The sequence below is a fragment of the Heliangelus exortis genome, chromosome Z, assembly GCF_036169615.1.
Source record: "Heliangelus exortis chromosome Z, bHelExo1.hap1, whole genome shotgun sequence".
In the NCBI taxonomy this organism is placed as follows: Eukaryota; Metazoa; Chordata; class Aves; order Apodiformes; family Trochilidae; genus Heliangelus; species Heliangelus exortis.
The window spans coordinates 49121595-49135200 of NC_092454.1; the positions used below are offsets into that span (position 1 = coordinate 49121595).

Sequence of the window (13606 nt, forward strand, 5' to 3'; positions counted from 1 at the left end):
TAAGCATTCAGACAATAGGGTGGCAGGGACCATACCTTCCAGAAGACTATCAATCATCTTGCTAAGCAGAACTGTAAATAGTAACTTATTTGAGAAAGCCTGAACATGGCTGTTTATCTGTTCAGCAGAGAAGCACGAATCTTATGAGTCATAACCTGTGTTACTTTTCAATTCATATTGAAGGGCAGTTCAACCTCATTTTTAATACATAAAGGTGAATACAACCTACTAGGCAATCTATAATTTTTGTAATTTTAAAGATCTGCTTCTGTTAATTTAAAAAAAAAAAAAAAAAAAAAAAAAAAAAGAGGAGAAGTGGGCAATTAAGCATGGTTTGATTAATCCTTTTTCACTGTGGCTGTAGGGGCTTACGTATAGGCTTGCAGAAGCACTAAGAATTGCTTGACAACCAGGATACACTTTCAGTTTAAAACAGCTGACACTGATGGGGCACTTCACCTCTGCCTTGCTTCTTACTGTCTCCCACAGCAGACCTGACTCAGCACTGCCATCCCCTTCAGTGCAAAGTGCTACCTGACCTAGGGCACAGTTGGAGGTTTGAGCTGACCACTCTGCCTTTGCACTGTGGTGGATCAGGGTCATTCCTCTGCAGTGTAATCCAAGATGATAGAGGCAAAAATACTAGGTCAAAGTGCAGTAAGCTCTGTTCAAAATATATGAATACTATGGACAGGCTTTAATCTGCAACCAACATACAAACATAATACTGAAAAGACAACGTTGCAAAGATCACAAAGATCAGTGCATCTTCAGGAACATTTCCACTTTTTTCTTTAAATTAGTTTACAGGAGGCTATTTAGCAATGCTCTTATATCAAGTTTCTCCATCTAAATCCAGAAGACATTTGTCTATGCTACCGTTTTGCGGAGACCCTTTACTGAATACTTCTCATGGCATAGAGTTATTTTTTGTTAACTACATCAAAATTAAAAATTGTTTCTAGTTTGGACATATGGAAGTTGAACATACTGAGCTCTCATAAATTTCACTGCTGTTTTATCATTCCATTGTTTCATCAATCCATCCCATCACCAGAGTCACCATTTTTACACAGCACTCTTCCCCTCCCCTACACAAATCAATTCCATGCCATCTACTTTCCTTTTGATTTTTTATCTGTTGTATAGCCCTTCCACCCACCATTAGGTTTTTTATACAGTTAAAAAAAAACTTACTCTTAAATTCCCTGGTAACAGCTGCTTCTCTTTCAGCAGGTACCAATTTTTTTGCAACTTCTGTTTGTGTCAAAGATGGTGTTTTGGGCTGCACATTGCTCAGGTTAAAGCTGAAAAGAGGCTGAGCAATGGAGACAGTACCAGGACTCTGATAGTGCTGATTCTGGTTACTGGAGTCCCTTATCACACGATTCTTTTCTGAGAGCATAAAAAGATAAAGACAACTTCGTTATAAGAACAAAAATTATCAAACAATGCTGCTGGTTTAATGCACAGTTACACATTTAATTTTTCTTAAAGGTAAATGCTGAAATTTTCAATTAGTCCTACACCACCTAACACATGTAATAACAGAATTTCCTCTGATTTAGTTGCTGTAAGATAATTTAAAAATTCCCTTTTGTCAAAAATACACTAAATGCTATGCAAGTTTAACTTGAAAAGTAGTATATGAAGTATGTGTGTGTCACTGCTTGTCCCAAAGAAGAGAGAAACACACAGTACTACATATGATCACAGCAAAACTATTCTCATTTGCTTTCATGCAACCTTATTGAGCTCAGCTGCTCATTTTATACCTGATGTAACACTAACATAAACCTTCTGAAACAGTACCTATGTTTCAGACATCAAGAAATTGTCTGGATTCTTTTGAAAACACTCTATTCCACACAAGTCTGGGGTCAACCAAAAATGTGCAAGAGCTTTTCTAATTTTTATAGGGGTCAAATGGCTACTAAAGGCAGTAAGTGATTACCAGAGTACAAGAATTGCACTAATCACGCTGTTTTCCAAAGAGCATCCTCCTGAAATAGCAATCTGCAAAATGAATGTACATATCATGCTTATTGTAACAGATATGGTTCTATTTAAAGCCACTTTGCTGCGATTTCAGTGTGAAATATCTAACATCAACATCTGCTCTGCAACTGACATCTGCTCTTCAGCTGACATCTGCTTCTGAATCCTTGGTATTCTTGGTCATTTTTAGCAAACATTATGTCATCAGTACATGCAGCAGAAAGCACAGAGGAATAAATTCCAAGCCATATAATCACTGTTTCTTCTGCTTTCCTACACTCAGATAGTCTAAATGTACTGTTTATTTTCTTAATGTTTAGCTTTCACTCAGACTTGAATACCGTAATTCCTGCTTTTTTTAGTGTGATACTGGAAGATACTATAGACTCAGACTCAAAGAAGGTACATAAAGTTAAATTTAATTAGGATTTAGGTGACTAATTACAAAATTGCTGTATTTAGAGCTTTTGTTAAATATCTCTTTTGGTCTGTGACTGCTTTACTTCATGTGCTTTTAAAGTCTTTGTATTAACACTCCTCAGGTACCTAAAAAATGTTATACAAACCTCAAAGCACATTAATCTCATCAAAGCTGAAAAGGTGGGCTCAGTGTCCTCGGTTGCATCAAAAGAAGCATAGCCAGCTGGTAGAGAGATCCTACCAGCTGGTAGAGAGATCCTTTGCTCTGCTCTTGTCAGACCCCACCTAGAGTACTGTGTCCAGTTCTGGAGTCCCCAACATAAGAAAGATACAGAGAGCTCCTTGAGTGTTTCCAGAGAAGAGCCACTAAAATGATCAGAGGGTTGGAGCACCTCTCCTATAAAGAAAGGTTGAGGAAGCTGGGGTTGTTCAGCCTGGAGAAAAGGAGGTGACCTTAGAGTGACTTTCCTATACCTGAAAGGCCTCTACAAGAAAGCTGGAGTAGGAATTTTTGCACAGGTGTGTAGTGAGAGACCAATGGGAAATGGTTTACAATATGAAGAGAGGAGATTTAGGTTAGACATTGGAAGGAAATTCTTTACTAGGAGAGTGGTAAGGCACTGGAACAGGTGGCCTAGGGATTTTGTGGATGTCCCCACCCTGGAAATGTTCAAGGCCAGGTTGGATGGGGCCTTGAGCCTCCTGGTGTAGTGGAAGGTGTCTCTGCCCATGCAGGGGTGGTTGGAATTAGATGATCTTTAAGGTCCCTTTAAACCTCAGCCACTCTATAATTCTATGATTTCTTATGCTGGCAGTCACAGAACAGCAACTCTTATCTTGCCTAGGGACCTTGATTTGGCAGAAGTTCTTAGGACACGTTTCCTAAATTGGGCTCTATACAAAGTTTAGTGGTAGCTGCTTCTTTCTCTTAGAATACTTCCTCTTTAAATGATAGTGCCTGTTATAACTGTTTTCCCACTTCCCCACCCTCTTCACTTAGTAGTTCAATGAACACTGAGTTAAGATACGGGAAGCTGAAGGGAGGATGGGGGAGGAGTTTTTAAAATAATAGCATTCTCCTCCAAAACCACAACAATTATCAGGCTCCAGTCCTTTTAACAATGTTCCTGTGATGCACAGGAAAAAAAAATCAATCCATTAATACTGAAAGAAAAAAAGAAGACTGATTCTTTACAAAAGCAGGATAAACTTCTACTATGAAATACAGAAAGGCTCTAAGGAAGTAAGGAAGATAAGAGTGCCTGGGACAGACCCCAGGCAAGAAGCACAGAATGGCTCACATTCACAACAGCAAACCTTCATGTTCTTTTCATTAGGCTGGTCACAGGCAAAGTCCACCTGGGAACAGCCCTTAGATGAAGCTAAACTCCCCAGCTGGCCCTGGAAACCATTTGGGAGCTACCCACTGCCTGCAACTCTTCTCACAGTGCAGGTCAATCATGTTTTGGAACAAGGTAAGACACTGTTTAATTTTCTACTATATAGTATCTGGCCACATAGTATCTGAAACGGAACTGAAACTGAGAACACTGTGGCTTTCCCTCCCTCAGTTCCTCACCTAGGGCTAATGGTTAGCCATTACTGTGACCTGAAATTATACGTGATAAAAAAAACCTGCTTCAAACACTCTTTCCCAGATTACCCTGGTCTATTTGTGAAAAACAGGAGGGAAAAAACACATACTGATCTTCAGGCTGACTTCTGTTAGTTAAGAGTATTTTTTTAAAAATGGATTAATCTGTTTTAGAAGTTACAATGTTTAGCATATGAGAGAAATAATTTACATGACCTAGTGAAGTATTAAAAAGTCTATTAAAACATTAGGAGACTATATCTATTTTAAAAACACTTGAAGCTTGTATGAACCTAAATTATTGAAGCAAGGCAATATAAATTCACCACCTGGATGCTCTTAGCCTGAAGCAAATATCACAAGAACGTGGTAGTCCGAATATCAAATTGGTTATTTTAAATTATTATATTTTAATGTACTTTGATTAAGTCAAGAGCAGAACAGGCCTAGTAACCCAGTTCATGTGATGTGCAGTGTCTCATCAGATTTACAGAGCCAGTCACAAAAGCCCAAAAGCTTTTTGGGTAAAGCACAACTGGCTATCAGAGGCACTTGGTTTTCCCAGAGAACATGTTATTTATCAAAATTAGGCTGCAGTTCTTATGTCTGCTGGGCAGTTCTGAAAAAATTGTTCAGTGTCAACTTGTCATATCAATGCATGGTGTTTCTTATGACTTTATTTTTAGAGAATGAAGTATCCCCTAGCTATTACTGTTGCTTGGGCATACAGGCATTTCCACAAAACACACATGATTTAATGTGATTTTAAGATGTACATGTTACTTAAACTTATCCTGCTGTATTTGTTTCCAAGAGAGCAAAAAAGTACATAATTAGCTAATTAAAACACTGCTTTAGACAGAATGTATTTTTAATGCAAAATGTTTCTTGGTTTTTTTCTACATAATAAGCAATTAACTAGCAATTATTCTGTTCATACAACCTATTTAGGGAAAAAAAGAAACATACTTCTTTAAAGATCATGCGTGTAAGTTCTGGCACTATTTATTTTTGAAGCCCAAGGCCTGCAATAAGCATGCAGCCCAGAAAAAATCAGAAAGCAACAGATGTATGGCATTCAAGCTCCTTAGAAATCACTTTCTGCTGCTTTCAGTAGTGGTGAATGTTAGATTTTAAGTGGTACATACCCAAAGGCTCTCTTTCTTGTGATTTTTGCAACTCCAGGTCACTAGAAACCGACCCTTCTTCAACAAGCAATTTTGACAACTGTGTCCCAAGATATGTAACCTGTAAAAACAAATCTGAATGGCTAACTGGTCATTTTAATTAGTATTTTTTCTAATAGGTGTAAAAAATAACTTTTCTTGTAAAACTCATAAATAATTGGCAAAATCTTCTAGCCCCTGCCAGTATTTTTGCAACATCCATCACTGACACCCTGACAATTCAATAAGCTTGTTCTTTTTTACCCTAACTACTTTTCAAGCCTTTTCTTTCAGCCTTCTTAATCATCTTTCAGCCTTCTTAATCTCCTCCAAAGCACCGATAGTTTAGAGTAGGTGTTCCACACTGTCTCAACACTCGTAACAAGTTCATCACTGCACAGATACCACCATGTAGCTCTTTCTTTGCTGCTTAGTCATTAAGAATAAAAAGATGGGTTTTTTTAAATTTAGTCTTGCACCCCCCTTTGACCAGGAAGGAGGATCCAGATTAGTGAAATTTATTATTGCTATTTATTATGTTCATTTTGCAAACAAGATCAGGCCTACCTTATTCCACACATACTTCCATGTCACAGGAATATCACTTCCTAGAAGGTCTTTCACCCAAAGAACTGGACTCTGCAGTATTTTTCCCTTACTGGTTCTGATCTTTCCATTTTTTAAGACTGTGGCTTTATGACTTATTTCCTAAAAAAGAAAAACATAGAAATAATTTTTGACTTATAAATGAACAAATCTGAATTAGCATACTTGAAATATGAAAAAATACCAGACAACAATATACCTGAGAAGTTGCAGCTAATTCTGTTTTCCTCTGAAAAAAAGTTAGATTTTACTGCCACTATCATAAACAGTGATATGTAAAATAAGAGGATTTATTCCATCTGGATGTTTTGGACACACAGACACCACTGACAGAAGACAGATCTCTCTATGTGCTTTATCAGCACTGTGTTTTCATCTTAGTAACTCTTAGACATAACACAGTTGTGAATAAATTATTTTGCAGCAGTAAACTCAGGAACTCCCAGGAGGCAAAATTGTTTTAACAATCAATGGCTACCCAAATGCAATCTGATTTATGTGTGTGGAACAAATGCATGTCATTGTGAAATTCCAGCAATGATTCCTAGATAAAACACATTTGCATAAAAACTTCACTTACTTCAAGGGACATGTTTTAGGAAGAACTTAACAGCCTTACCTTTTGCAAAATTGAGTATAAAGTAATTTATTGTTACTGCATCTTCGATAATGCTAATACAGCCCAGTTCTGCATACACATATGCACCTACAGAAGCACAGCTTATAGTTTTTTTATAGCATGTGTGCTATAAATCAGAATAAAAGAATGACCCACCAGCAAATGCTTAACCCAAACATTTTGATGAACACTCAAGCCATTTTGTAGTTTCACAGTTTAGGTCCACAGCTTTCAAAAACTGCGTTCTACTTGTCCAAAGTTAACTTTAAGTAAGGACTATGTACTAGCTGTGTCTTGTTTACAAGTACATCTCTAAAATGATAGAGAAAAGAACTTTACTGATCATCTCTGCAACATGACAGACATTGTCTTCTAAACCTCAGTCTCTACAGCACTATCTTTCAAGACATAGATGTAATTTTCATTCGAGTAAAACCAATGACTTCTCTACACTCCAAATATCAAGATTTCAGTTCAGGGTTGTAGTTCCTTAAGATGGACATGCATCAAGCTGGTATTACAGGTAACAATCTTGAGAAAGTACTGTAAATATACTGAATTCTTCATCCTTCCTTTTATTATCTTGAGGTTCACATAAGTGAAGCATGAGTGTATACCTATGATATGGCCCAATATAAAGGCTTTTGACCTTTGAATAGGGCCTTATGTTACGAAACACAAGACCACACGAAGTGGCCACTCTCAGCAGAAAAGCATTCCCAAGCAGATTATACAGGCAGAAAAAGGAGTGATTTCTACATTAAGTGCACCTGGTGAGCTGCCTGAAAGGAACCTTTCATGTTGTAATCAATATGTTGTCCTGGAAGTTAACTAGTGTGCAGCTGGGAATTTAGTCAATAATTCCATCATTTGCTCAATACCAAGCCAGTCCCCTGGCAGCTGCCTGGCAAATCTGCTCTGTATCTGGGGGTGCAGAGGCATGCTCTTGGATTAAAAAGAAGTTTTGGGTTTGTTTGGGTTTTGCAAGTAACATTCTCACCTCACTAACTTATAGGACCAGATGTCATGTAAGCAAGTAGTTTTGCATATATCCATGTCTATCACAGTACTATAAAATCCTTAATACCCTATTTCTTTAAGGGACTAGACAGTTGCTTCCACAAATCACTTTATATCATAAAAACCTTAATCTCCCACTCCCACTCTGGTTTTAGCAACAAAAAATATAATCAAACTAATAATACAAAAGTTAACCACAAATTTTACACATGCAATATGCTGGATGCTAAAATTATGGGCTGACAAAAGACACCATCTATAGCATCATTTTCTTTTAAAACTCATTAAAGATTATTTGTAAACAATAAATAAAAATCTTCTGCTGAATATGAAGACTAAACGAAAACTGCTTTTCCCCACTTTAGTGTGATGTGGGATTTTTTTCATTATATGCTAATATTAACATTACTATAGCTCAAAAAGTTACCTGCAGTTTGAATTCTAACACGTTTTCTCCTGGCTTAATCCTTCCCAATACAAGCAGATCGACCAATTGAGGATTTTTGTTATATTTTCTGCCATACACTACTTGTTTTTGTTTGCATCCCCGATTACTATAGCTCTGTGAAAATTTCTCCATCAGGTTTACTGGATAATCTGTATTTGAGGCAAGATTTGTAATTCCCGAGTTTCCATTTAATGAGTTCTCACTACTCCGAAAGCTTATTTGCTGCAGAGTATTAGGGAAGCTCTTTGTAGATGTTGACAAAATCACTTGCTGCTGGTGCTGCTGGAAAGCTTCTTTCTTATTTATATAGCCATGCAGGTCCCCATCTTTAAGAACCTGCTGGCAGTCGCTGCCACAGCGACAGACATTGTTATTGACAACAGTGCTTCGGGGTTTTACAATATTTAATGCATTGGTCACTGAAGTGGAATTTAAAGACTTATTTCCTTGTTCAGCAATTGCTGCACAATCAATGTCTTTTTGCTGTGAGCACTTTATTTTCGTAGGGACAACAGTTGGTTCTGAAGGCGATGTTACCACTTCTACAGTCCCTGTCAGCTTTGAAATGTTGTCGAAGGGATATTCTCCTACCCTGTTTTCAGATGTCAAAGGATGACCAGAAGCCTCTTCAATTCTAATAGCTTCTTTATTTCCTCCTGTCTCACCCAAGCAGATGTGTGGATGTTGGCTGCATTCCTGAGCTGAAAATCTATTTTCTAAAGAGAGGTCTGCTTCTACTGTCTCTCCATTAGGCATGCTGGCACCAAGCCCTTTACTAAATGCAACTGCATCAGGACACATCACTTCATCAGCAGTTAAACTTTGACTTTTATCATTTCCATGGGAAATACCCAAGTCTGAGATTTGATTCTCTGAACATGATGCACTAAACACTTGTTTTGTTTTTCTGTAACTTCGTATTTTCTGGACTAATTTTTCTTGTGTTTGGGCAACAGTCAACAGACATTTTTGCTTAGAAGCGAGGTTAGCTAATTGTTTTCTCAGTGCTCCCTTTTTAAAAGATTCCACTGAAGCCCTGTAAAAAATAGTAATTGGGAAAAAAAAAAAAAGAAAAAAGTAGTAATAAGGACACAACAGTTACTGAAAATACAAAACAGAAACAGCTTAATAGACATGACTCACTAAGAACTGGAATATGTTCCAAACAACTGCCAACATCTAAAATGTGAACACTATGTTATATAGTACAAAGTTTCTAGTTCAAACTCCAGACTTACGTCCAACAAACCACAGAATCCCATCTTGAAGTAGGATGCAAAGCATCAGAACTTCAGTAACACCCTTGTACTCCTATACCACCCTTAATTCATCGAATTGAAACTAGGTCTGTATTATCACTGGCTTCTCTTTTACCATTGCAAAGCACAAAAGTTCACTGAATTCAGTGACTTTGCAACTCTAACTTGGACCCTTCTAAAATGAGCTCAGGACAATCAACAGAAGGACGATACCATCAAAATGTGTTTGCATAAACAAAACAAAACACAGCAAAACATTTTGTGAAGCCATAACTGTAATAATACAATGTGAGCACTGAAAGAAAGATTACAGAGCAGTCTAGGATGTTGTACACTAAGCTTGGGAATGTCCCTCCCTTCTTCAAACCCTGCTCCCCAGCAGAGCTGGTCCCCCTGTGAAAATCTGGGAATTCCCTGGGGAATTCACCTCCTTTCTGCTAGAAGGGAATTCCTCATTTTCCCCACTTCTTTTGGCACAAGAACCACCAGCCCAATGTAATACTCTTTTCTCATAATTCCCCTGATGGGATAAGTGACTGCTCTACCATGCTGGGAATACAGGGGAATACCACAGGACTTGGGAAAAGGAATAGCAGCACTGTTTTCTTTTAAATCTACACACAGCAGAGGTGCAATGCAAGTAACACCACCTCAGTCTTGGAAGAGAGACACTGTTGAGGGGATTAGGAAAAAGGTAAAGCAAGGCTAACTAGTGCAGAACAAGAACAGCCAAACTACAGGGTTCCAGTATTGGTATCTGTACTGCGATACTGCTTGCTATCATGTGTTTAGAATCCATTACACAATGAACATATCAGCATACACTCAATCCATGAAACAAGTAAGCCTTGACAAACTATGGACTCCTACATAGACCAGTGAGGCTCCACACAGTTTTCTAGAAGTATTTTGTCACAGATGTTTTGTGTCTTTATTGCTGTATGGATGCAGAAGGAGCTGCAGCTGAAGAGGCAAAAATGTCACGGCCAAAATGACAAAAGCTGAGAAGCTTACAACCACTAACAAATACACTTTTTTTTTCCTCATTTTTTTCATGTGAGAGATACATCTTAATATCTTAAAAGAAACAGATAGAAATGGCACAGTGTTAGTAGTATGCCTCTCTGGCCTGACTAACTGGAAGATGGAAAATGTGATGATGCCTCCTGATCTTCTGTACATATATATATATATAATGTGACAAAAGCTTATATGCTAATCAGGTAAAATTAAAGTGTTCACCACATGAATAACAAAAAGGAGATGTAATGAAATTTGGCAGGTAGCTCATTAATGCTGATGGATAACTTGCAATATCTGCAGGGTATCTTCAATACTCAGAAACGCCATCTCATGATGGAATGCCTTTTAGTTCTCAATAACTCTCAAAGGCAGTATGTTAGTGTAGATACTAATTTTGCTGTTCCTTTTTTCTGAAATCATTACAAGGATCATAGAATCATAGAATCATAGAACTGGCTGGGTTGGAAGGCACCTCAGAGATCATCAAGTCCAACCCTTGATCCACTCCCACTGCAGTTCCCAGCCCATGGCACTGAGTGCCACATCCAGGCTCTTTTTAAATATCTCCAGGGATGGAGAATCCATCACTTCCCTGGGCAGCCCATTCCACTGTCTGATCACCCTCTCCATAAAGAAATTCTTTCTAATGTCCAACCTAAACCTCCCCTGGCACAACTTGAGACCATATCATAGAATCCCAGACTGGTTTGGGATGGGGAGGGACCTTAAAGATGAAAGAATCCCACCCAACCCCCCTGCCATGGGCAGGGACACCTCCCACCAGCCCAGGTTGTTCCAAGCCCCATCCAACCTGGCCTTGAATGCTTCCAGGGATGGAGAAGCCACAACTTCTCTGGAAAACCTGGGCCAGAGTCTCATCACACTCATAGTGAAGAATTTCCTCCTAATGTGTTATCTAAATCTTTGGAACCTTAACTTCTCTTCACATTAAACCCTCTATTTTTTATTATCTGGGTAATCTAGGTATCTTATAGTTAGCAAAACGGTCTGACAGAAAAGTTTTAGTTGTTTTGCTCAAGCAGCCTATGTGTTTTGCTGAAAGCTGCACACTGTTGCTTTTGCAGAAGCACTCCGTAGACATTCTCATGAAATGGCCTAGAAGCATCCTTTGAACAAGATGCTACATCATTAGCTGAGCACTAACCACATGACCACCATTCAGGTAGTAGTTCTCAGAAAGAAGTAAAAAGAGGCATTTTGAGAGGGAACTGTCATCAGGAAGATGACAATTCACGTAATTCATGCTCACACTGATGTAAGCACTCCCAGCTCACACTTCAGGTGTCCTCACAAAAAAGGAATGTCTACAGATGTGCTTCAAGCCATTGCTCTAAAGGGCTCTTGTGGCCTGTTGGACCTGCTGAGTCTCAGGGTGCTAAAGAAAAAAGAACAGAGGTAGGGACACTAAAAGTAGTGTCTGAGTTGCAACTCCCTTTCTCCATGATGCTGCAGAAGTGATCTAATTGCTCAATACCTCCACTTCCTGATTTCTGCTTAGGTATTTTTCCACACCATTTTTATGTTCAGTACCCAATTTTAATGCTCACTGTGTGCACAGTTAACTGATTAGTATGCATTAGCTAAACTCAGTTATTCTTCCTTGATGTAAACTCTTACTGGAGATAACTGAAAACAACATGCTGCTGAAAAAAACATCCTGCTTACATAAAATTTGAACGAAAGCCACATAATTTTATTTTTATGCTACCATTTGCCAACCTTCTAACAACCTCTCTCATTGTTTATATTAAGAATAGCTTCCTAAAAATACAATCTTTGTATTCTACATACCTGTATTTTTTAGCAAGCATATCCCTTTCTGTTTTCTGTTGTGCAAGCATTTCATTCAAAGTATCTTGCATCTGAGACAGCCTTTGGGTATAAACATCTGTCCAATATTTTGATACAATTAAAATGGTGATGGCAATAAACAGCAGAAAATAATTGTAAAACATTTTAAATGGAGCAAATACACAGCCCAAGTATGAAAAAATTGTTAGAGCAAGTACCTTATTCTGTCATGCATATTGATAGCTCTTTATAAATAGAGTACTTCAAATTCAGTTCTTCATAGAGAAAGTTAAAAAGCAATTTAACTTAAAAGGAAATAGCCTGAGAAAATTTTGAAGTGCAAGTGCCTTGTCTAGGAAATTACTAACAGAACAGGATAAATAACTATTCTATGGATGATAAGCACTGAAACATAACATGGCAATTTTATTTAAGGTTAACTGCGGAAGTTACACAATCTAAAGGTGGCTAAAACCTTTATGTTTGAAGTATTATAAAACAGTTTAATGCACTTGAGGTTGTTGCAAGTTACACATAATGGTAAAAACATACATGTCACAGATAGTTCTAAATAGTTTCAAATGCATTTTATAAAACAGCATCATATTTATATGTTGTCCCTTTTTGTTAGTAATCTTCTAAAATAAAGAGCAATTCCAAATTCTTCTTTATGTGCCCTGTCTCTTAGGAATATAACCCAAGTGCAAGAGTTGGTCAAAGGTGTTCCTGCTCCACCACTTGAACAGTGTTGGCACAGACACTGTTAACAGACTCAAACTGATGCTCAGTACCTGCATCAGGATCTCCTGGGAAGTCAATGACACTTAGCAGGCTCTTGAGATTAAGCTGAACTGCGATTTTATAGCCTAAGACAAATTACACCTCCAGAAACCAGCATTTCTGAAACTGCCTGTTATCCACAGTGTCTATCTTAAAGATTTCTCTTTTTGCCCTCATAAATTATTTTAGGCTCCTAAAGTCCAGCCACACTATTACGAAATGCTGCATCTGCTACTTTAAGTACTGACATAAGTGGTTGGAGGGATTATGTTCTTGTAACTGAATGATGCTGTCAACAGTAGGCATGGTTATCTAATGATACATTTTTATATTATTAGGTTGACTTGAAACAGAAGCCTCCAAGTGGCATCCTTCCCTTTTTTGCTATCATATTAATACCTACATAAACTGAAAGTACTTCAGGATGTGCACTTACATGGGAGCTGTTATTAAAAACTTATTCTCTGAAGCAGTATTTTCCAGAGGAGATATTCAAATACATTAGGTGCAATATTATTATAAAAACAATTATATAACCAAAGATATTTACCAATGGAAAAAAAAAAAAAGGCCCTGAGTTCCTAGAGTTTACCTCTACCTGCATCTTTGGAAGTTCTCAATTCAAGTAGCAACAGTTCTTTTTGCTTCTCTTGTGCATCTTGGATGGCAGCAAGTGTATCCTGTTAACAAACACATAACAGGGTAAGCAACAGAGCCAAGTGCAGCCCATAAAACACAGACCACATGGCCTGAAGGTTAAGCATTGGTGGACTCAAGTCATCCCAGGCAGGGAATTTCTGTATAAAGGCAACGCAGACTCTGGAAATATAGACATGCATAATGTAAAGGCACTGTAGCAGC

General features: G+C 37.9%; 1 protein-coding gene across 1 annotated transcript in view; it reads right to left on the reverse strand.

Annotated features, from left to right (window-relative positions):
* Nucleotides 1–13606, reverse strand: part of ANKRD31 (ankyrin repeat domain 31) — a 64949-nt gene that overhangs the window by 11061 nt on the left and 40282 nt on the right. The window contains exons 20-25 of the mRNA XM_071731741.1: nucleotides 13344–13425; nucleotides 11966–12062; nucleotides 7851–8907; nucleotides 5746–5886; nucleotides 5161–5260; nucleotides 1198–1395 (exon numbers count right to left, since the gene is read on the reverse strand). Coding sequence (XP_071587842.1) covers nucleotides 1198–1395; nucleotides 5161–5260; nucleotides 5746–5886; nucleotides 7851–8907; nucleotides 11966–12062; nucleotides 13344–13425 — 1675 coding nt within the window. The remainder of the gene's footprint in view (nucleotides 1–1197; nucleotides 1396–5160; nucleotides 5261–5745; nucleotides 5887–7850; nucleotides 8908–11965; nucleotides 12063–13343; nucleotides 13426–13606) is intronic.